The sequence below is a fragment of the Neodiprion pinetum genome, chromosome 2 (genome assembly GCF_021155775.2).
Source record: "Neodiprion pinetum isolate iyNeoPine1 chromosome 2, iyNeoPine1.2, whole genome shotgun sequence".
Taxonomy (NCBI): domain Eukaryota; kingdom Metazoa; phylum Arthropoda; class Insecta; order Hymenoptera; family Diprionidae; genus Neodiprion; species Neodiprion pinetum.
In genome coordinates this window covers 25,104,794-25,130,536 of record NC_060233.1, presented here as the reverse complement: position 1 = coordinate 25,130,536, position 25,743 = coordinate 25,104,794, and the positions used below count along the sequence as shown (strand labels likewise).

The 25,743-nt window shown below is 34.4% G+C and overlaps 1 protein-coding gene across 1 annotated transcript in view; it reads left to right on the top strand.

The window, feature by feature from the left end:
* Positions 1-23,029, top strand: part of LOC124211342 (ornithine decarboxylase 1) — a 41,271-nt gene extending 18,242 nt beyond the window's left edge. Inside the window, exons 2-9 of the mRNA XM_046610306.2 lie at positions 801-980; positions 1,073-1,330; positions 3,060-3,136; positions 3,247-3,420; positions 10,211-10,550; positions 12,408-12,622; positions 13,358-13,566; positions 20,629-23,029. Of these exons, the coding sequence (XP_046466262.1) occupies positions 1,144-1,330; positions 3,060-3,136; positions 3,247-3,420; positions 10,211-10,550; positions 12,408-12,622; positions 13,358-13,566; positions 20,629-20,845 (1,419 nt within the window). The 5' untranslated portion in view covers positions 801-980; positions 1,073-1,143 and the 3' untranslated portion in view covers positions 20,846-23,029. The remainder of the gene's footprint in view (positions 1-800; positions 981-1,072; positions 1,331-3,059; positions 3,137-3,246; positions 3,421-10,210; positions 10,551-12,407; positions 12,623-13,357; positions 13,567-20,628) is intronic.
* Positions 23,030-25,743: the final 2,714 nt, after the last annotated feature.

Genomic DNA, 25,743 nt, shown 5'->3' with positions numbered 1-25,743 from the left:
AAAGAACGTGTTCTCGGGCGGACTAGACCAACTGTATGTTTTGTGGACATGCTGATTCCGAATCCAATCTCGAAATTGCTCCTTCGCGCCCAGATTTTGAATGATGTATGAGGCGTTCTACTCTAACTTGTGCATCGAAAAATCTTACAATGTTAGTGGTCACAAATGGATGTTTTAGGCTGGAGTACTCAAAATCCTGGGATAATGGAGCAAAATCAACATCGGATTTGGATTCAGCATGTCTAAAAATATATAGATATGGTGATCCTGTCTGCTGGTCAACACACTTTTTTTTCTGTGCCTGTGCAATTAACGATGTTGAAGTTGATAAAAACGAAAACTTTGGCAAACATGCACTACATGACAAGTTTTGAATGATATTGAGTTTGTAAAATATGAACTAGTAAGTTTGACTTTATCACTGTACACTGCATTTTAGTTAAATTAAAATTGCTAAGTATCCATTTTCCATATAAATGGATCATTGCACTACTGTCAGCAACTTCAACCTCACGATAACAATTGAAAATACTAAGCTAATGCTGCAAATGTTGAATAAGCATCAGCTTTCATTATCTAAGAACTTCAAAAACAATTTCATCTACATGATTTTCCAATCTTGATCTTTGGTAAATATGAAAACAACTGTTTAGCGCATTGCAAGATTACGTACAAGAATTATAACTGTAAATTAATAGTTAGCGTATTTTAAATATGCATTGGAACGTTGGGTGAGCAAATTAACATCCACTTAACATAGCCATGATTACGAGCTATAGATTGACTTTCAAATGTTTCAGGGTTGTATCTGCGATAGGCTGGTTGGCCAGTCTCCTGGTGGACCACTAATCAGCAGCGGCAACTGGAAATTGGCATTGAACGCAGAGCCCCCGTGGCTTTGCTAGCACCTCCTCGCTGATTACAATCTTATTTTAACCTGCTTCCTGACGAAACGTCCGTCTCTCATTGACAGCTGCCTCGTATGTCTTTTTACTCACAAAAAAAAATCAGTGAACTTAAATCTGATGGGGCGAATATGTGGTGATTGAGTATCATTTACTCTGAATTACAGATTGCTGCCTAGCACCTACAGAGCTCCGTATTATTCAGCAACCTTTCCTCTTTATCAATAAATTCAGAGTCATGAAGGTCACCAATTGTGACGAACGCATTCACGTTCTGGACAGTTCTGCTGATGTTATGACTGTTATCAGAGACATCAGCAATAGTGGTGTGCAAGAAGAAGCCTTTTATGTACTCGACATCGGAGACATCGTTCGCAAGCATCAAATTTGGAAAGAAAAGTTGCCTCGAGTTGAGCCATACTATGGTACACACTTTTACTAACATTCGAGATAGAATTTGTTTATATCTTGTCATTTCTTTCTTGGCTTCTGTCATTTCAAATTGTTCCCATCTACAGCAGATCAACATCGCTAATATCTTGCAAGGTTCAAGTTCGTTACATTGTTGAGATCAAATATTCAACAGCAGTTTTCGAATTACAGTTCCAACATGTGCATACTTTGCTATGAAACCTCATTTATACGATGCTCACTTGTACATCAAATTTTTTCGAACTGGCAATTTCAGCTTATAGACCATATAAAAAGTTCAATTTTCACATCAATAGTTTATGATTTTCCCACTTGTACAACACTTATTCCAGTCCCTCGTGCTTTTTTCTCTTCACCTGAACATTAATCGCAGCTGATGTGTCAATCAGGATTTGCATTTTGATATCTATCGTACATATTATTAGATTTTGCAATCAATAAGAATACATGAGCTAAAATTTATTTTAAAGGCAAGAGTCAAAATCTGATAGTTTGACAGTAACTTTTTATTTATGCATTTTTATAAATGTGAAAACTCACTGCGTTATGTATTTATGCTACGAGCAACGAATAAAGATGTCATAGAGTTGATCAAGTTACATCTGACATATATTTATTCGATAGTACTAGTCAGTTATGCTACGAGTGTGTACAAAATGACAATTATGATGCTATTTGAAATCATAAATCGAAAACAAATCCATTTCAACGTTATTCTCAGTTTCATGTTATAATTGACTTATGCCTTGAAAAATGTATATCTGATATTTCACTATACTTTATTTCTAAACTCGTTGTTTATTAACCTGTATTGACACCAGTTCAATACTGAATCTAAAAAAACTATCAAAACAGAATTTTCGGATCCCTGCTACTCTTGTCTCGTTTATGGGAAAACTTGAAAAATATTTTTTGCATTACCTCCTCGACAAGTTGCTATGAATAAAAATGAAGTTTACGAAAGTACAGTTGAAAATTTCGAATCTGAATTTTTTCTTGATTTAAATGGAGTGATCCTGATGTTTTATAACTTCCTGAATTTATCGAAATGCTCTATCTCGATGGCATTAGGAAGTAACTCTAAATTTTGTATGGGATATAAATTATATTGAGATCTATCGATCCGATCTTGGTGGAAGTCGAAAAGAATGCTGGACATGGTAAAAATTTGGGTCCATACCGAAAAATCGAAAAACACTTATTTCTTACGTTTGGCTATTTTCGAGCTTGTTAGAATTTCACAATCTTGAGTATGATTTCGTTATTGGTGAATCTGGAGACGTTAACGTAAACCGTTAAAGTGAAGTGATGACTGGCTTATTCTACCATTTGTTTAATTTCTTTCTCCTTCAAACAAGCTAAAAACACTGTCAAATAACAAGATTTTACTTTTCACAATTTTTTTAACAGTCGCGTATCACAATGTTTTTAACGTCCTATTCCATACACTTATTACATAATATACATTTAAAAAAGTAAAAAATTTGGTTTTGACAATTTTTTCAGATCTAGTACTGAAATTCCATCGATACACATTGATAAAGAGTTGGTGCAAATTTACCTATCTCAACCTGCATGAACCTTTTTGAAAGTATCTAAAAAAAAATTTCGCTTGGGCATTGTCTAAATTTGCATTACATTTACAATGCGACTTTCAAATATGCCAGTATTAATCGTGTTATCCAATATTCAATTGATATTTCAAAATTCTTTTGATTTCAGCTGTAAAATGCAACGATAACCTCACAGTTCTTGAAGTACTCGCCGCCCTTGGTGTTGGATTTGATTGTGCATCAAAGGTAAGATTGGTTTCTGCCATATTTGATTACTATTGTATTCAATGTAATATGCTTTACAGTAAAGGTAATTTTGAATTCTCGCCATTCTTGCTTTTTGTATCCTTCCACAGTCTGAGATCAACAAGGTTTTGGGTATTGGCATTGACTCCTCTCGAATCATTTTTGCCAATCCGACCAAACCTGCCTCTCATATTCGTCATGCTTCAGCAATGGGTGTTGATACCATGACTGCTGATAACGAGAGTGAACTTCATAAGATTAAAAAGCTGCATCCAGTTGCTAAGGTCAGTAATACTTTTTTGGAAACATTCAATTTTAGATGTGATGCAAAACTTTGACCACCTCACATTTTCTACTCAATTATCTGTTTCACTACTCATTGGGAGTATTAATGAAGATGATAAGCCTAGTTATTGTATCTTGAGGAGGTTGGTAAGTTACAAATTAGTACTTTTTCGTTCATTTTATTACGATATACTCGCCTTGAGTAATTATCTAATTATCACATTCGCAAGCTACAATGATATTTCAAAATTATAATATTAATGAATCCTATCAAATCACTTAGAAATAGAAGAAAATGAATAGATTCAGTCAATTTCATTATCCAATGATTCATTTTGTTCAAAAAACAAGCATTTACAATCTCAGATGCTTTGCTTCATCTCGTTAATATTGTTGATTATTCAATATTTAACTTTCTACTCCTTTTTTACTTCAGAGAAAAAAAGAGAAAGTGTGTACGATCAGTTTTTGTTCAATGATATCTCGAGAGCAACTGAACGGATTTGGATGATTTTGATCTCGATTGTCTTTATTAAATTAGAACCGATTAGGTATTAGATATCATCAGTCCAGTAGTTTTCAATTTATGTAAATAATCTAATAAAATAAAATGAAAAATGTTTCATTTGTTGATGCTTTATAGGCTTAAAACGCATCTAAGCGGGAAGTTTTTAAGCTATTCTGTGAAGGTTAGTCAAATTGACTATTTGTTTAAAATTGCGCTGACATTTATTTTCACGAACAGATAGTAGTATTGAATTTACTATTGAAAAAATCTGTCTCAGTGAATTTGCAAAAAAAAACTTTACTATACAAAATGAGCCATACTAAAGTGAAATTGTACAAATCAGCTACCTGATTATAAGCTAATGTTCATCATTTTAGGTTGTCTCATCGTTTTTCTAGAAAAATGATCGTAACTTACTGATATATTCATTCGATAATTACTCAGTGTTTTACTATCTCTCAATCAAGTTGACGAAAAGTATTGATATTCATTTCATCAAGCTCCTTAAGCGGCTTAATTTTCAGAGATTGCCGGAAATATTTTTCGCTATTACTCGTCTCAAAATTAGGTAAAAATACATTTTTGTAATTGTGGTACAATAGATGTTTGTCAAGTATTACATTCGTGTGCTGTAGCTATGCTATCATATAGTTTTCTAGAATATTTTTCACACAAATTATGGAATCCAATGATTTTTAACTTTCTAATTAGCAAATAGTTTCTCAAGTTTTCAATATCTTGTGTCATTCGAATTTACTTAGATTTAATTACAAGGGGATGATACACCGGTTATATTTTTTTAATTTTTCATACTTGTAGTACTGAAGCATCAAGACTCAAATAATAATGCCCCCACAGTCTTGGGCCAGATGACCAGAAGTTTTCGAGAAAATCTTTGAAAAAAGAATTTTGGGAAATTGATGTGTCCTTTATTTCCGTGACAATTTACAAACATTAAACGCAAGAACTTTAATTATACAATGTATCGCAATTTATATTTTCACTCTGTAGTCGGGGTTTCGCAGGCTCCTGGGTGATATTCATCGTTGAAGCTAGGAACACAAAATCTACGGCACCTTGCACACTGCACGAAGCACGCATTTTTACAGGGACAATATTTTATTTTTTTTGAATGTCCATCGAAAAACACACTTTGTTGAAATTTAAAAAAATGTTCCTGTTATCGCACAGTTTGGATACAAACCATGCGTACCGCATCATATTATCAAAGATTGAGGAGGACAGCTGGTTATGTACGATGCATTGAATCTTTAGGCAATCCTCTCTGAAATTTATTTCCCGATCTTACTCTATTAGGTACACGCAGTTCTGCAGTCACTTTATAAATTCTTTTACTTGCCTATAAAAATAAACGTCGCACTGTTGAACCGGAGAGGAAGATTTCGGAGGGATGATCTTTACAATACACGTTCGTAGATGCCTTTCGTTATTAAAAATTTCGTTGCACAATAGAGGGTCTGTTTGTCCTTCCTAAGAATCGACGTGTAATAGAAATTTTTATCCGCTGACGTACGGCTTCATTACGTTGATGAGAAAAACGTGGCTAGATGTTACGGGAGCAATTTATCCAGTAAACAAAAACCCAATAACCAAGTCTAAGGGTATCAGATAGGAAAGATCAGTAGAAAAATTGCATAAGAAAACGTAGCAAAGTAGTACTTAGTAGCCACCTAATGGTGTATATGGTTTATCAGAAATATTGTTAGTCAAGAATTATTATTTTCAATAATAAATCCGACTTCTCAAGCGAGAGGTAAGCAAAAGCAAAAAAATTAATAAAAAAAGGAAATTTGAAAAAACAAAAATAGCGGGCTACTCGATGAACCATAGGCCACGTTGCATGCTTACTGTTTAGTGTTCATACTACCCTCGTAATACTTCAAAATGGATTTTCTCAATAACTTCTGGCCATCTGGCTGATTGGCTTTGTGGAATTATTTTCCGAATCTTGACGCTTCAATAAATATAAGTATGAAAAATTACAAAAATTTCACTGGTGTACCTTTTTAGATTACATACCGGGACAATCTCTTGAAACTATACATATAACGCGCATGCGCCAAATAATTTAATCTCATTGGTCGGGGAGATCGCGCCGCGGTGATGTTTTCATCTGCTGAGCAAGGCGCCAACGTACACAAAATGAAACAAAAGCTGTAATTCTCTCGCGCGTAAAGCCGTGGATTGAGGTTATGCTGCTGTTTATTTTTACGTAGCGTGAATTGTCTAAGAAGAATAGTATCGTTCAGCAATACCGTGGTTGATTTCGGAAGATATTCAACCGACGCAATAAAGAATTTAACGGAAAAGCAAATATCAAATGATACAGAAATTGGGTGTTATTTATTGAAAGAAGAAATCTGAAATTCAAAGTGAAATGTCATTAACAAGTGGGAGTCTGGACAAACAGAAGTAGGTAAGTAAAAACAATGTTTATTGTGAACAGATTCTTTATTTACATAAAATTAAAAATAAATGAATGGTTGAGACCCAGTAGATATTTCCAGAGTAGATTCGTTACGGTGCAGTGCTCGAGAAGTCAGTAATTAGTGCCGATGAACATGAAATAAATAAAAGAAATGAGTAACAAGGAATAAAGAAATTATTCATCTTAAACACGAAGCTTAGGAGGACAAAGAGTAGCAATTAACAGAAAACGTACCCGACGCAATACTCACAAAAACCCTCGCCGACATCATTGATTAGTTGACAAAGTTTTTGCAGCTCCATTGTACAATAATCAATGTTCCGTTAACAAAGAGGGTTCACCAGATATCCAAGAATAAAAAGAGAAAAAGAACAACAGTTAATATTACAGTGTAAATCATGCTATTAATGAAAAATTAGGAAACAAAACAATAACTTACAAGACAATCGTCCGATAACACTGGGAGACCAATCTCCACTCTTCTGATCACCCCTCGTCTGGCCATTGGTTGCCTTTCAAAAAGTGCTGCCTTTTTTTTTGCCTTCAAAAATACCGAAAGATCCTGTTTGATAATAATAGCTTCTAATATTTTCAGGTACGAAATAATTCATTGTCAAAGCGGGACTAAATTTGTCAGGCATGGAAGCATGTAAGTAAATTTCCAATTACGTGATCTTTGACAATGACAATATTTTAACATGGATTCAATGATAAAATTCGTTTTTTTTCAGCAGGCTCGAAGTTTAAACTTTAATTAACACGAGGACAATTATGCCTTACCTGATGGTCAAAACGTTTAGGTGGCAAGGATCCTGGTTTCTCGAGCGGTGCAATCATTAGCACCATCGAACCTGGTTGTTTCGTCAGACATCAGGTGCCAGAGTGAATTTTATCAGGCCATCGCCACCTTCTTAACATCAGTTGAGGCAAAATTGAAGAGCGGGATATACTACAGATCATAATGGCTGAATATTCCATCATTTTACTTTGATCGAGCCAATAGCGATAAGTTTGTTACTTAACCGTTGCTGCCAATTCATTCTACCGAGGAATCATTCTGTGCACCATTGTAATTTAAGCATTATTATTGACCAGCATTGTTTTTCAAACTTTATACCATTTGATTTGATATCTTATTTTGAAGCTTACTTTTACTCTCTTTGGCATTGAATTCAGATGAATAGTTTTTCAAGTCCTCAATTAGATTGTAGGGTTGAATTTTGCTAGGCAAACTGAATCAATCTAAATCTAGAACTGTTAAATAAGTTCAGTTAAAAATGTCTTTAAATTTAATCTTAGTTGACGGTGTCATCTGGCTAGCTAGTTGCACGATAACTTGAAACCAAATTCAATTTTACACTCTTTATAGGGTCCTACGCTAAGACTGAAAGCTTGTGAATTTCCATGTACGGCAATTATTTCTGCATTTCATGTTAGCATTATCTGGAGCAAAAAAAATCCCATTTTGAGATTGAAAATGGAACCTGAAACACAGAGTTATTCAATAGCTCGAATTGAAAACCAAGAATTTTATAATGGTTTCTGCAACAAAGGGACTCTTTCCAAATATCCTTGTTAGAAGGTGATGTTCGGAGGACTATGAACAAGATATTGTATCGGATTAAATTATTTGGAAAAAAATCTTCGTAAACTTTGTTAAAAATTAGATATTCATTTATTTTGATGGAACAAGGGACACAATCTTTACATTACTTTAAAATTGACATTACTCTAAAACATGATTGTCCTTGAAGCTAATTGTGACATTGAGGCGCATTTTGAGAAACTTGATTTTCAACTTGTGTCACAGGATGTGATTTACATTCCTGAGTTCTACGCTTTCGATTAGATTTTCTTTGTTTCGAACCGCACTAACATGAAATACAGAAATCATTTTAATAAATCTAATGTTACTTGAATTTTCAATTTGAGTATTAGGTTCCCTTCATTTATTTAATCGAACATCATTGAAAATTTGCGAAATAAATTCTGATAATCATTCGGAAATTTTAAATAGTAGTAGCAATAATTTGTTAATCAGAAAAAATACATTGACTATCGACTATTCGTAAATTTTGTTGAACTATTTTCAAGAAAAAAAAGATTCACAGTTCCGTTACAGATAGTGAGATATTTAAATTTCTTGAACGCTCGGTTTAATGTCTCATTTTCGAAAATGATAAAATTCAATATTACCGCCTGAAATCACAAAAGAGTGAGAAAGTTGCTTAGTTGCTTGAAAGTGGCGATGATCTTTGTACGTCTGACAAATTGAATGGGCAGATAACAGTGAATATCAGAGATGTAATTATTTTAGCCGTATCACCTGTTGATAGATAAAAATTCCATTGTTATTTCTAATGTACGAAATAATAAAAATGATCAAATAAAGTGTTCGCACCTACCTGCTGCCTTTCTTCCAAGCACCCAACATTTAAACAGATTTCTCATTTTAGTCGAATAAAGCCAATTTTCAAAGAGCATTAGCATCAACTTTCCGAGTCACTACCTCGACTGTTTAAGATTCTAACCTCAAAAATTCGTATGAACTACAACGCCGCCAGAAACAGAGTTTGACAGCTGAAACTCGGAGTGGTCAACCTGCCCGAGCAGCCGATAAAACTCGCGCATGCGCATTATATGTATAGTTTCAAGAGATTGTCCCGGTATAGCAGAACTCCTATATGAGGGATTCTCCGTCAACTCGGCCACTTTTTTTTCGACCATCTCAGATCTGCCCCATAATTGGTTATATCAAAGTACTACTAAAAGGTACTCTATGTGAATTTTTTCAGATTTTTTAATTCATTATTTGAGAAATTGCCGTTTTCTTTTCAAATGAATACATCTCGGAAACTTGAAGTAACTGAAAAAAAATGACTCTACATAAAAAAATTAATTTGTGTGGTTTCATTTTTTTTTACCCTAGAACCTCGATCTGTGCCTCTCTGGCGATTTTTTGGCGATATTGTCACACATATTGGAAAACTCTGTAATTTCTTCAGTAAAAAGAAAGGGTCCTTTTTGAATAAAAAAAAATAATTTCTTCCTTTTTTGGTAAAAAATCAGCGTTACCGGAACGTTAAAAATTTTTTCAAAAATTCCTCTCGAAAGCTAACAAAAAACTACAACTTTTATATAGAGTCATTTTTTTTCAGTTACTTCAAGTTTCCGAGATATATTCATTTGAAAAAAAAATGGCAATTTCTCAAATAATGAATTAAAAAATCTGAAAAAATTCGCATAGAGTACCTTTTAGTAGTACTTTGATATAACCAATTATGGGGCAGATCTGAGATGGTCGAAAAAAAAGTGGCCGAGTTGACGGAGAATCCCTCATATGTATATTCGAACGATTTAAATTCGACTTGCCCTACTTTGAATGGGAAGTTGCTTCACCTACTCTTTTCAATGCCCTTACTTTACTGCGCAATACGTAGAGTGAATATATTGGAGTTCCACTGTAGTAAGAATTGCAGCTAATCAATTTATAGTGATTAAAATAACTCACAGTTATAAAGAAATAAAATTAAATTTTACTAACACAACTTTCTCAAAAACGATATTACAAACAACTGAAAAATGATAGCCTTAACATAAAACAATTCGTTCTAAACCACTGACTTATCTACAGAATCACTTCGTTTCATCAGTAAGGATGTTAATCCATTCATTTTCACCATCACTGGCACGGTTAATATTACTGGAGATTTTTTAACCGTTTTCCTCCTTTTTATAAGTTTTGATTCAATTCTGTTGATCCTTAAGTTAACGTACTGCCAGTGATCATCAAATTTAAATACAAGCTAATTTTTGTCCTTAATGTGAATAGGTGGTGATCCGTATCCGCTGCGATGCTGAAGTTGCACAATGCCTGTTAGGTATGAAATTTGGCTGCGATCCAACTCACGAAGCTCCAAAGCTTCTTCATATCGCCCGCATGCTGGGACTGAATGTGGTGGGAATCAGCTTTCATGTGGGATCCGGTTGTCAAGATCCTCCTGTTTTCCAGAGAGCCATACGTCACGCTAGGGTTCTCTTCAATTTGGCTTTGGATCTTGGCTTCAAGCCGTATTTACTTGATCTTGGAGGTGGTTATCCAGGAGCCACAGGAACTTCCATCGACAAAATTGCTGAAGTCATAAATGAGGCATTAATGGAATGCTTCCCAAGTAAGAAATCTTTGCTATCGACAGTTTACTATTTTTGAAGATGCTAAAAAAATCCTCCATGCTATCGGTGTAGGAACTAAGTATCTGATATATGATTAGTCTAACTATTCAAAATATTGTCGTCAGATAAGTGGATTAAACGTTGAACTCTGTTTAATCTCTTTAAGGATGCATGCGACGTTCAGTCAACAAAAACGTGAACGAGTCGAGCTTTGAAAAGTATCACTAAAGTTAATCCAGTTAAATCTGACTAAACAAACTACCATGAGTATGGGGGAAAAATTTTCAAACACTTAATTTTAAGGTTAAACACCTCATTACTTTAACAACGTCAGAGAAGTTGCATTATCCTACCATTTTTCATTGGAAAATCCGTATTGTTTGGCCAATTCTGATGAAGAATAGCTTGTATTATTTGTAAATAATTTCGCTGCAGATTATCTGACAATGAGCTTTATTTTGAATGAAAATAGCTAATATCTTTCTGCTGAATCATAGGTTCATCATATGTAAATCATAAATATCGTATATTCTGGATTCTTATTGCGAACGAACTCCAAAAAAATCGGTCTCAAAAAATTTCTTATTACAGTGACATCCCGTTCATACGTTTCTCACTTGTAGTTTTTTTCGTTTTGTTCGTTAAATTCACGTGGACCTGGTAGTTTCTGCCTATAGACCAGGCAAAAAATATTTATTTGTACGTTACTTGTCGGTAGCTCCTTTTTCTATTTACTCAAATGTTATAAACACGGTTGATGTTTTAATCAAGATTAATGTTTTAATCAAGATTAATGTGTCATGTGCCTGCTATTACATTTTACAATCAACAAAAATACGCGAGCTAAAATGCATCGTAAACGCAAGAGTCGAAATCTCATAGTTTGCGGACAGAGTGGACTAATAGCGAGACGTGTCATATTTATATTATTGAATCCAATGAATGGCCATAGCTGGGTAAACATACCAAAAGTGCCCCTGCTCGGAATGGATTCTGCAAGTGCCCTTCAACTACCATGTCAGTAACGTCAATTTTGAGATAAAATTTTCTTCCTACATTATTAATCTTTATACCGCGAAACTGATTAAATATATTCTTTACGTGTGATTAGAACTTTGTATAGATGATATATCAGATATAGGCACAACATTTTAGGACTTTTTAAGGAGATTAAAGCTCATCAAATCAAGGTGGTCTAAAAGTAAAAAATGTGGAAGAAATGTGGAACATGGTAATAACTAATGAATACAGATTTTATACAGTCGATAATACAAGTTACAGCTCATATCCTTCTATTTATATATTATTCGGTATCCTTATATATTATTCGATATTAGTCAATTTCGCTACAAATACAATAACGAAATGATATTATGAAGCTTTTTTGAATCATAAATTGAGAATAAATATTAAATTAGGAAAAAATTGACTCTAATGATGTCAGTTATATGTCATAATTGCCATCCCTTTTGAAAAATGTATAAACGAAATTCCAGTGTAATTCATTTACAAATAATATCAAATGCGAATAGTAATGGCTCGTGGCCATTTAAGCATGATTTACTCATAATATTTTCTTTAAAAAATTGTGAATTGTGAAATATCTTACACATTTCCATGTCCTTAATATTGATAGTTATAAGGTGTTTACAGTTGAATTTTAGTATTTCAATATTGTTTTTCTGGATTACAGAATTTTTTTAAATCAGATTTAACTTGATTCGCTTCACTTTCACCCTTGCATTTTTCTTTTATCATGTTTCGCCTTACACTTCATAAATCCTTATCTCTATCATCAATCTAAGCAGATGATTTATTAAATTCATAATTCAATTTCGACTAATTTATCATTGCAGCTGAAGATGTCCACGTCATCGCTGAACCTGGTCGCTTCTACGTGGCTTCTGCTTTTACTCTGGCAACAAGTATCCATAGCAAGCGATATGTGCGCCAAGATCCAACATCACCAAATACCGTCACACATGTAATGTATTACATCAATGATGGGGTTTACGGTTCTTTCAACTGCCTTCTGTACGATCATCAACGTGTCACTCCTCTTCCACTCAAGGTTGTTACTGTTAAATTATTTAAATAATTCTTTGTTTTATTTTGACACTCAAAATACCCACATTAATTTTGAAGACAATTGAGATAAAATACAGTAAGCTCGAAATGCAAATGATTCCAAGAAAAAGATGATAGATGGTAAAAAAACTTGAAAGTATTATGAATGCATAACTATTCTGCAATCTAAGAATGAAAAGTGATATTTTCGATGTATTTGCAAAAAGTAACAGAATTGTCCAAAAGTTTTTAAATTCTCAGTAAATTTTGATGTCACACTTCGTTGGGCAAAATTTATAGTGCACCATTTCTAGATAACGAACCGAAATAACATTATGCGATTTGATGATTGTCCGCGAAATATAGTGTAATTACTGAGTATTTGTAGACATATTCTTCGAAAAAAATTCTCGTTATTGTCGGAACTTGATGAAACTGCTCTTACTTTGATAATGAGATTACATTTCCAAAAAAGTTCACTATGGTAATATAAGTTCTTTACCTTTTCTCTATTTTGTGATATCCGCATTTAAGGTATGTAAGACTACTGTGAATTTTTAAGGAAGCCAACTTGTGACTCTCACAATAACTGCCAACCTAGCTGAATTGGCAAAAAGCATCTAGTCATTTTTAGCAACATGTCAAAGTCTGTTTTATCAAATACTCACAGTACATCGTCAGTATTTACGATAAAGAATAAATGGGGAAAAGTGTCTAAACAAATTTTATTTTATAACAGAAAGCCTGCGGAAAGATGATTCAGTCAAGTATTTGGGGACCAACATGTGATGGCCTTGACCAAGTTGTTGAAAATGTTTTACTGCAAGATATGGATCTGGGAGAATGGATCATTTTTGAAAATATGGGTGCATATACTTTGCCTGTCGCATCTCAGTTTAATGGATTTCCTGTGCCTAAGGTCCATGTTGTTGCAGATGAAAGCGTTTGGTAAGTTTTTTACTTCAAGCAGCAGATTATTAAATGGAGTACTTCACAGTGTTGGTCAACTTGTTTAGACTATTTTTAACGTTTCGGTCGGACCCAATAATCTCAAGTAACCTAGACTTGAGGTCAAATGTTATACCAACACACATCAGCTTAATACTTAATACATGACTGGAGGGTTAACCTATAAATTATCCCATATTGGGAATAAAATCAAGTTCATTGATTATTACGAATAGTGTGATGGCTGTTAGATGATACAAATAATGTTTGGATCAATAACTTTAGATTTATATTATATGTGGATAAACAAAAAAAATTATCCCATCAAACTGCTAACTTCATTATTGTGTAGTACCCTGAAGATGGTCGACTGGGTCTGGGTAATACATCAAAAATAAAACTCGTTTATCGGAGTTGACCATTACCGATGAAGTACTTTATTCAATTCTACCTGATCATGAACTTAAAATCGTCAAGAGAATATTTCTAAACTAATTTACAGCTACACTGTGCTCGTTGTTGACAAAACTGTGCAGTTTGCTCATAAGGGATACGTTAGCTTTAATTCCGTATAGAATTGGGCGTAAACTATGAAAACTGAGAAATCAAAAAATATCAAATAGCATTAGAAGAAGAAGTATACAGCAAGATAATGTTTCTATAATAGATTAAATGTACTATCAAACGGCATTGAAGATCTCACATTTTGCAGTTTGGTAGCTAAAGCATCTATGGAGTTGCATCATTTATGAATGAAGTCGTTAGTAGATTTGAAAAGTCACATATTCATCTCATACTCAATTTCTTGTCCCAGTTTGATCTGAATCAGCAAAGTTATTTTGATATGGAAAATTTCCAAGTTTTCCAAGTATCCAAGTTTTGGCCATGCAAAATTTCATACACTAATCAGACATCATAGGAATGTATAACATGTAACGGCCATACTCACCATATGGGAAACTAAAGGGAATATGAGCGCTAGCAAACGCCTGCAATGTGCAACACAATAAACTCTCAAGGAAATAACTGAAAGTGTATGAAGTTAAGCAAACGTATAACCTATTTAAGAAAGGGTAAAATAGGAAGTAGGAATGTTGTTGGGTGCCGTAATGGCCAAGAGACAATGTTCAAGAATGAAGACAATTTCAATCACAAACGAAAAGAAGATGATCAGCTGCTCTCAGCAGTTAACCTTGATCTTGCAGGATGCTCAGCAGGATGGGGGTGATGAATGAAATAAAATACGTAGATAAAGTAGGGAATTTTTGGAAGGTAGGTAAGACAGGTCTCGAATATGCTATCTTTTTGTATACAACTTCTATCAGCCGATAATATAAAACACAATTGAGTCCCCTTGGCGCGTCGTGGAAGGTGACAGGAAGAGTGGAGAGAAGGAAAAGTATATTGTTATAATCAAACGAAAATACATCAAATTTACCTTGTATATCTCAAACAAGAGAATGAGAATAATTTACGTCTACAATAAAATAATAATTTCCGTTACGAATCTTTGAAAGAGACGTGTTATGGGTGACTATAAATGACAAACGAGCAACTACAACACGAAATGAAACCTCCGTATTAAATAATTATTCGGAAACAATTTACTATTACTACTATTAAATCGAATATTTACTTAAAATACAGACTAGACAATAATCGAGACGTTAAACAGGGACAAGAGGGAATTATATCAAATATAAATAGCTGACAGGGAACGCTGCGCAAAAATTAAAGTGATGATCACCTGTGAGCAACACGGATTCACGTATCAACAATTTATCTGCGAAGGCATTAAACTAACATTTCTCAATGACGGTTCACAAATATATGGTATGAATGCTAGATGTGGGCGAAATAATAAAAAGACGCTACTCATACTACAAATACATGCATTGTAACACACGTACAGAGGGCAGGGATGATACAGACGATAATACAATAACAATGAAAATACAAGACATTATTTTATACCCGAAAGAAGAAGAGATGAAACTCTTAACATAAGCTAATGAACACACGAAAACTGAGAGAAAAACAACCGGTCAAGAACCCGACAATGGTGGTTTCGACTGGTGGCGTCTTATTCTAACAGGACAATTTCACTTAGCTAATCTCAAAGATAATAACTCGGTGAGTCAGCGATAACGAAAGCCTACTTACAAATGAATGGTGTTAATAATCCGTACGGCAAAATAAACAAAAATACAGGGATTAAGATAATGTAAAGAAACAATTAAGATAAAGAGAAGATGCACGTCAGGTCGTACTGTTAGCAGGACGAGCAGTGACGCTATCATGGCGTTCTTTTCATTTTCTCGAAAGCGTCGTCAAAACATGGAATAGGCGACAGTCTGAAGGATGGTGTAAGGAGTAAGTTGCGCTTGATAGAGGACCAATTTTCATACAAGGTCGCGCATTCCACCAGTTGACGTCACAGCAAGTCATAGTAAGCCTACAGCGCATGCGTACGTACAAATTACAACATAACCCAACTATTACTTCGATAAACGTATAAACATACATGGTGAGTCACGCATCGCCTTGACGCGCATCGTTTCACGAATTCAATCAAATGTTAAACTGTTCGGTTAAGGGCTGTAAGAATCGTGGTAGGACCTGCAAAGGTAAAAGTATTCACATTTCCGCCATGCGTGAATGGAAGAATTCAGTCAATGTTTCATGTGTAACATTTTAATCTACCTTGAATCTTTCAATAGTTTTAAATTGACCGCCTGTTGTGACGTCAACTGGTGGAATGTTTCTATTGGTTCATCTGAAAAGCTGCGCTGTAGCACACCTTACTCCTTACACCATGGTCTGAAGATGCCCTTGTTGAGAGGACTCAAGGAGATGCTCACCGATAGGTGTCCCGGCAGCGCTCGCGATGCTCAGCTGTTTCTCCGGGTCTCTGTCATGATTTGAGAGGCAATGAACCGTCAGCTTGAGCAGGGTCAAGCAAGAGTACTTCCAGGCAATGTCGATAGTTGGGCAGCTATTAGCCCACCAAAGAAGAGTTTGCGCCCGCTCTCGGTAGATGGGACTGCAATGCGGAACTACGGGACTCCGCAGTTTGATACTTCGATGGTAGATTTTGCCAAGAGTAGCAGAATCGGTTTGAATGTGACCCGATGTCACGGCGGCTTAACCCAGTTTGGTTCGTCCCATCAGTTGGTTGACATAGTCTTGGTGATTGACAGTATTGACAATGGTTCTGAAGATATTCCAGAACTCATGTAACAGAGACCCAGATACTCCGGCTGAGGCATTGAAGCATCTGCCAAGGGTGATAACGGGAAGTTATAGCGTGCTCGTGTTCAGAGATGATTACGGCCAGTTAGGTATTGGCAGCATCCTTCTGGCAGTATGGCCTTGTTCTGGTGACTGTCTCGGTTGTCGGTAACGGCATTGCCTCAGGCCGCTCGCTCGTGGGTAGGGATCACAAGTCCGGGACATGGGGACACATATTTACAAACAAAAGGGATATGAAAATATTCTAGGTAATTTTATTTTCGACCATATCTTCTGCCGGGACTGCTCATCGCTACCATTTATTACGACAAATAAGTTGGATGTGGCGGTCCATAACATGCGTTATAAACGCAATGTTATACGCAATAACGATAAAGTGTACAGCAAAGGCCATAGGACGATAAGCACAGTGAATCGGCTCAAGAAGGATCATCATTTGAGGGTATATCGGTACTAATAAGATACGTTGATTCTGAAGGCTTCAGATCTTTATCTACTTTGGTTTTTGAATAAATCGAAAAAAACAGAAAATCAATAAAAAAATTCCTCAGAAACGGCTTGACCAATTTAAATGAAATTTGGTCACATCATATAGCTATATAAAGGCTATGATCGGGAAAAATAACAACTCATAATCTTCATAATAACCATTTGAAATAGGCGATTTTTCTCGACATTTTTTTTTTCTCTATGATGACGTTTTCGTACAACTTTGAAACTAATTTTTCTTATACCTTTTTTGTTGTAGAATAACCTCTCAAATCCACAAATCTATCGAAAAGGTACGCCATATTGAGAATAATAAAAAATCGATTTTTTAAATGTAAATACCGATTTATTTCAATGTTTTTACCCTTGAAACAACAGAAACGAAGCTTATCCGATCACTTTATAAGTGCAGATAACATAAAATATTTAAAACAATAATGTGGAAACAATTTTTTTTTTTTTGTATCAAAATACTTTAATATTCAAAAATCAATTATAAACTATGCTTTTGCATACTTATAATGAAACTACACCTTAGAGGATATAAGCGTTCCCTCTCAATTATCAGTTCGTTCGGCAACCATAAGATGGCGCTCTTATTTAATGTTGGTAACACCACTATTTTATCACCGACGAAAAACCATCAGACCTGTGGCTTCAAATTGTTCACTAGTTGATAGCATGCAGTTAGATAGCTAACGTAATAAATATTAATTGTCGAAATTAAAAATGAGTTTTGTTCGTACTTTTGTCTTGATTTAATAATTAATATAATTCAATGATGTTTTCTGTGAATGAAAGTATGTCTGCGTCTAAAAGTAATAATTCGAAGTATTGCATTTGTTCAGAATTCATCAAAAAAATATCGGGCACTTTGGAGTCACAAGTGCACGGTCAAAGATAGTCGAAAACGTTTTTGTATCTTCATCGGATTGTATGTTTTGGAGTGCTCGATATTTTTTTTAATGAATTTTGAACAAATATAACACTTCGAATTATTACTTTTAGACGCAGAGATACTTTCAGTCACATGAAAAAATCGTTGAATAATATTAATTATTATATATTAGAATATAAAATGTATACATGTCATCTACACACTAATATTCTATAATGGTGCTCTGAAGAGACGAAATTCTTAACACATGCAAATACAGGCACACGAAAACAAATTCGAACTTACAGGTGATGAGAGAAATTAAAGACAACAGAGTCAGGGTGGCTAGGTGGTCTAGTGGAGTAAGGCTCCGGACAAGCATCTCTAGACGCTAGGTTCGACTCCTGGCTCCGGCGTTAATTTTTCGAAATCGTTCGTTTTTATATTAAAAAAATGGATTTTTTATTATTCTCAATATGGCGTACCTTTTCGATCGATTTGTGGATTTGACAAGGGGAATGCCAAGGTTGGGAAATGAAGTTTGGGGCGGGGCGGTGCGTGGATGCAGTACTACCCCATAGTGTTACAATGCCCAAGCCATAGGGCTAGATGGCCAGCCATTTACGAAAAAAACGCTCCAAAAGTTTCGTTCCTATCGTGTGTACCCGAAAGTATTCGCTGGTAACCAAGCGGCCCGGTGGCCGAGGTGGTAGTTGGCAAGCGTAGCACGCCGAAGGTTCCGTGTTCGAACCCTCTGTTCCTGATTCATTTTTGTTCTTTTTTTATACTTTCTTTCTTCAAATTATTGTTTATTTGACTTATCAATAAGTCAATTTATTAAAATCATAATTATATAATAAATATTTAAAAAAAAACAAGTTTTCAATTTGAACTTCATTGTATAGTTATTTTTCAATAAAGAAAAGTAAATGGATACGTTGAAAGCACGAAGCAAGAATTTTTTTAAAAATATTTATTATATAATTATGATTATAATAAATTAACTTATTGATAAGTCAAATAAACAATAATTTGAAGAAAGAAAGTATAAAAAAAGGAAAAAAAAAATCAGGAACACAGAATTCGAACACTGAACCTTGGGCGTGCTACGCTTGCCAGATACCACCTCGGCCACCGGGCCGCTTGGTTAACAGCGAATACTTTCGGGTACATACGGTACGAATGATATTTTTGGAGCGTTTTTCTCGTAAATGGCTGGCCATCTAGCCCTATGGCTTGGGCATTGTAACACTATGGGGCAGTACTGCAACCACGCACCACCCCACCCCAAACTTCATTTCTCAACCTTGGCGTCCCCCTTGTGAGAGGTTATTCTACAAGAAAAAAGGTATAAAAAAAAATTATTTTCAAAATTGTACGAAAACGTTATCATAGAGAAAAAAAATAATTTCGAGAAAAATCACCTGTTTCAAATAGTTATTATGAAGATTATGAGTTGTTATTTTTCCCGATTTATAGCCTTTATATAGCTCTATGATGTGACCAAATTTCATTTAACTCGGTCAAGCCGTTTTTGAGAAAAAAATTTGTTTCTGATTTTGTTTTTTTCGATTTATTCAAAAACCAAAGTAGATAAAGATCTGAAGCTTGCAGAATCAATGTATCTTATTAGTACCAACGTACCCTCAAATGATGATCCAGATATCCTTCTTGAGCCGATTCACTATGCTTATCGTCCTATAGCCTTTAGACGAAAATTTCATGAAAATTAAGACTAAATCGTACACTGATTAAGAATTGTTCATCCAAATTTCAATTATTTTCCTTTTGTAATTGAAGATGACACTAAAATTGAGAAAGTCTCACAGCACATTGTTAGTAGATTTGTAAGTTTTCAAACAGAATTTATCCAAGTCACCCAAATCATTCGTTTGGAATTCAAAAGCTTGGAGTGAATGATTTTCTGAACTGAATCCATTTAGTAGTTTCGTAAAAATTTTCTCTATTTACTTTTTATCCTTCTAATAATAGTGGAGTATGAGGTGCGAAACAAATATAAAGTGCCCTAAAGATACTCTGAAATTATCAAAAAGATTTTCAAGTTGCCGTACCGAGACCTGAATACTTCAGGCCAGGTAATTTCTCTTTTATTGACACTGTGAGTTTTCAATTTACGGAAATATTAAGGAGGTATCCACTCCTGAAGTCAAATGTACACTGTAAAATAAAACTTGCTGTCAAGTCATTTAAGTTAATTAAAGTTGCTCGAACTCTTGTGAAGTCAGTTGCAGTTATAAAGCCATTTTAAGTCTTGAAGTTCTGAAGTCAGGTGAACTATATCCATGTTTTGGAATAGTCACCCCCCAGGAAATGCGGATCTTTACAGCATCGATTCCGATCACTTACAGAGCTTACACGCAATATTGCACGCTATCACTTGTTTAACGGTTTCTTAATTGACAATATTGTCTTCTTTTGTTTAGGCTCCTGCTTAAGGATGCGTTTCCTCTCACCGAAGATCATTTTGTTATTGGCAACACACCGGCTACTTTGCGACTTGGTCTTGATATTGGTGGCACAAATATGGATACCTGGAACAATTCCGGGATCGACTTGGCTCCACCAGAAATGTTGGCTGCATCCCCTGTTGCTACAGCTTCCTTCTTATACGATTACGTCGACGTCGATAGAATTGATTAAAAAAAAATAAGAAAAGTAATTCCAACCTAAAGACTCGTTAAATACTGCTCGATGCTTTATACAAAACAATGGCGTGTTCAACTGGTTATCGAGTGTGTCTATTGCATCGCCATATACACGAAGCCAATGCAATGGTTTTCGTGGTCTCATGTATTTACTTGTAAACACAACTTATTCCATAACTAAAAACTTTCACAATCAATTTTGTACCAATTATAGAAAAAGTGATTGACAAATTGACGTGAACGATATTTATTTATTTATTTTTTTATTCAAGTACAGTTGATACAGCTAATTTAATTGAGCATCAGCAGCGTGGATCAATTACAAGCTAAATTACTTGGGTCTCTTTGCTATTTTGAAATTCCTTAATTTAGTGCTTTCAAACGAGTCTTTAAATAATGATTCCAGGTAGAGTGTTTGGTCTTTCAAGTGCAATAGGCAGGCAAATCTGATCAGCAAAAACATTACTAACGTATTGACAATATAATTTTATGAGAACTTATCACGGATCAAAATGACAATTCCTAATGCTGAATGTCCTAATATTCAAGTGTGTCCGTAAGTCATTTTTAAAATTCCTTGGGTATTTGGCTGTTTTAAAAATTGAAATTAATTACTTATATGAAAATTTCGTAGATATTTCGGATATTCTGGTTCCACTTGAAATAAGCAGATAAAAAGTCTACCTTCTAGCTTATGATTAAATAGTAATGTACAATTATTAGCAAGCATTTAATTAGAATCTCTGATAGATTTTAGTTTTGAATGTGAACTGGAAAGCACTCGCATTGAGACCATATATTATGTATTGCCCGATGATCTATTTTCAATTGTGCCACTCCCTCATTTGTTTCTAAATTAAAAAAAAACGAAAATTTTGATTCCAATATGAAAGTAAAATAATAACACTAGAAGATAAAAATCACGTGTATTTTAAATGGAAAACTTCGCGTCGTTACAGTGGATGGTAAAAATCAAGTTAGAACATTCACGTTCGGCTGAAAATTATTGTTTTTTCATTTAGAAAGAGGTGAGGGAGCGACAGAATTTAAATTCCAACATCGGGTAAATAAGAACTACCCTAAAATATACAACGGTAAATTTGCCTGCTCCGGCTTTATATCAGAATTATGTCCAGTGTCAAAATCTCTCATTCTTGAAAATACATTTACATTTCTCTTACATTTCTTAAAGATGACACAAGAATTCAAAAATGATTTATGATTAATATTATAGCGTATTAATATGATTATATTCATTTATTATCACCTTGAGCCGGCCGGTTGAGGCTTGAATACATTTAAAAAAGCTCATTAGCTAATGAAAATACTGAGAGTAGCAACTGGAGAAAAAAATCTTTCATAAAGTTCACAATTTACGTTGGAACAGGACAAACAGATATTTCGCAATAAATTAAAATCTCATCATTTCGGACAACCTTTCATACAACAGTGATATTTTCATTTCAGCCAAGAAATCTTACCAGTCTGACAAAGCAGCATTATGGTTACTTCTGTGATCTGAAATATGAAATCGATGTTCTCAATGTGAAAGTAATCAATTACATTTATATGTATTAAATGATGTTCATTCTTTGTTGCACTTATAATTTTTAACATTGCTTGGGAATCTGCTTTCATTTTTTTTTTTCAATACTTTTCATGTTTGTTCTATATTTGATGTGTACTCTTAGTGTAATTGTATCGTGTAACAATACTGTGGCTCAATGTAAAGCCGCCAAGGTATAATATATGACGCATAGTCACTTTTGCACATATATATGTAGCTATCAACAATTTTTTTACGATTTTTTTATCGTTATTTTTTTTGTAATTGGGATTGCGTAGTTCTATGACCAAATTTATTATTATGCACAGAAGGAGCGAAATGTTAAAACACATACTGAAGATATTGGATTAAAAAATTGATGTCATTCAGAATACAATTGCTGCTTATACAGTAGCTTACTTAAGAAAAGATAATCTGTAGGAAAGCTAGTTATCTGAGGCATTGAGGCAGCTGTCACAGAAAGCAAAAAGATAATGAAGTTTTAATTAATTACTATTCTAATTGTATTATATTTAGTACATGATCAGTGTCGTTATTATTATGATTATTATTATTATTGTTATTTAGTAACATGCAACCAGAGTTTAAATGAATAAAACAACTTTGAATGAACCGAGGGATTACCTAACAGTTAATTATTTCACGATTTCTCAGCTATAAAAATGGTACAAAAAAAATTCATTTAATCATAATATTTTAATATCCATGACATATCTCAATCATCTACGGAGTATTGTATGTTTAAAATATTTTAAAAACAGGATATTGTAACTAATCAAAATATGTCACACCAATTTGTTTGTGAATGAAAATTTACTTACTCGTACATTGTATTGATACAGTGATCGTAAAAGGAAAACGAAGTCTGGCTGGATAAAACTAAAATAAAGGTAAGTTACCGTTACACTAACTTCATATGTTATGTTGGATATTCGTTGACCTTCGCAAGTCTCGTGTCGTGACGTTTTGGGCTACTGTAATCACGTCTAGAATATTCGAATTTCATTCGGTACAACTGTACAGTGTTACTATGGGGAAAGCAAGGAGGATGGGATAAGGCGCCAATGTTAAGCTTCGTACAGTTTTGCAGCGCCTCTGTTGAGTCAGGGCGGAACTAACGACTCCCACCACTGCGATACGCGCGGATTTTGAATCTCATGATAATGAAAGCAAACATGATCACTTGAAATTCATCATATTATGCGGACATACCTTAACGTTGACAAATTGTTAAAAGTCGTATATTAGTGTCACACTAATTACTGGTTACACTAATATACGACTTTTAACAACTCTCCAACGGTAAGGTATGTCGGCATTATATGATGAGTTTCAAATTAAGCAGTCATGCTTTGAAGTTAAGAAAAGTTAGAAGCTTCAATAAAGGTATTATTTATTGTAGTAGGGTGATGTTCATTGGCATGAAATAAAAAGATAAAACTTTCTGCATGTGACAAAAGTATTCATACATTTATTTGTTTTTTTCCTTTTTTGTAGCGCAAAATAAACATTTATTATTAAAATATCACAATGATCTTATTTTTCAGATAAATAATGCTTAATATTATTAATTAAATGTTTCAAGCCACACAGTATTTGTCATTTTTAATTTTTTTGTCTTTTTGTACTTCGCTTCGTATACTGTACATTATAATACGAAATACTTGATCTGATTGAATAGATATTTTTAAATAAACGAAAATAGATGTCTGCATGTACAAATTGTAGCCTTCAATGGCTCTAAAAATTTATGATTTTTTTAGAAGTTAATATACATACTACTGTTTTACAATCTTACCAAAATTACTGCCACATGCCAAATTCCGAAGACTGCTTCATTTTCCTGTGGCACATCTGTAAATTTATAATAGGTTAACACCGGGAATTCTTTTAAAGAAATGAGATACGTATAATGGTAAAATTATGGTCAACGATTGGTCCTGAAATCTTGTCTTCGATGCTTGACGAATGCCAAGCCGATCCGTTTTTTGGGCCATACAATCATGGTACAGCATCGCGGGTCAAAGGGGGACGAGGGTTCAGTTTCCAAATTTTGTCTGGCGGAAAATGTTTACTGCAGATACGAAAATCTTTCAGGTTGATGGTTTTCTCTCGTTCTGAAAATCTTATCCACTCCGCCACACTGAAAAAATAGATATCTCCATAGCTAGCACAAAATTCCAGTAATTCCAATACGCTACGTTACTATTCAAATGCGCGAATAAGAGAATATACGTACCGGTCTTCATTTTTCGGCAGCATGAAGAAATGAAAGTCGTCCTCCGAACGATTTCAGCAATTCACTTCGTCACACTTACGCGGCATTATTAATCGCTAATATTATATTTTTTATAACTAATAATGACCGAAAAATTGATTTTCGGTTTTTTACGGATAAACGTTTTTTGAACCGTCCCCCACCTAGGAAAAATTTGACGTTGCTGAAATATTTTTTTAACGTATTTTTTGGCCTGATAAAGAAATTTTTGAACTTTTGACCGTCACAATGGGTCCGCTTTTGAAATTTTTCAAAATGCGATTTTGGATTCGTGATCAACGATTCAAACAGCATTTAAGTACCAATTTTCGGCGAAGTCCGTCGATCCATTCCATTATTTTTTAAAAATAAAAGAGCGCGAAGTTAACTGGCTGTCTGTGGGCCGTCATCGGTCGGTAAGATTGCAGATAACTCTTGTACTAGTCATTGTGACATATACTGTAACCATCTTGGTATGAAAATTTCTATGGTTTAGCAGTTATTCCCCGCGAATATGTTTGCCAAGCTATTTTTCGAACGATGGATTTGGCAAACTGTGACAAATTTTTTTGTAGTTTGAAGTACTCCAACGTAAAGAGTATTGCAGAATCAGTATGTATAATTGCCCTGTCATCGAATTTCTCCGGGAAGATTACATTTCATCCATCTGCCAAAAAGACTAATTTCCCCCAAGTTTCAGCCTCGCGGACTGCAATGATGGGTCATAACTTCAATTTAGCCAAAAACATCTGAAACGTAAAATAATCCGCCAAGTTATACATAGAAACCAAATCACAATAAAAATTCAAGAGTAACTTAGACATTGCCAGTCTCTGTCGTGAAATCAGGAAAGAACCCTAAGCCCTACTTTTTCAACCTTAATTTTAATTTATTTTAATTTGTTGTTGGTTTTATTGTATTTTATGCCTATGCACATGTTTTGATTATAGTGCTTTTTATACGCCACCCGAGGGGACTTGTCCCAGGGCGAATAAACGCATCAATCTACCTATCTCCCCCTCTCCCTCTCCCTCTATATATGTATAATTGACGTTAGACGTCAGTTCGG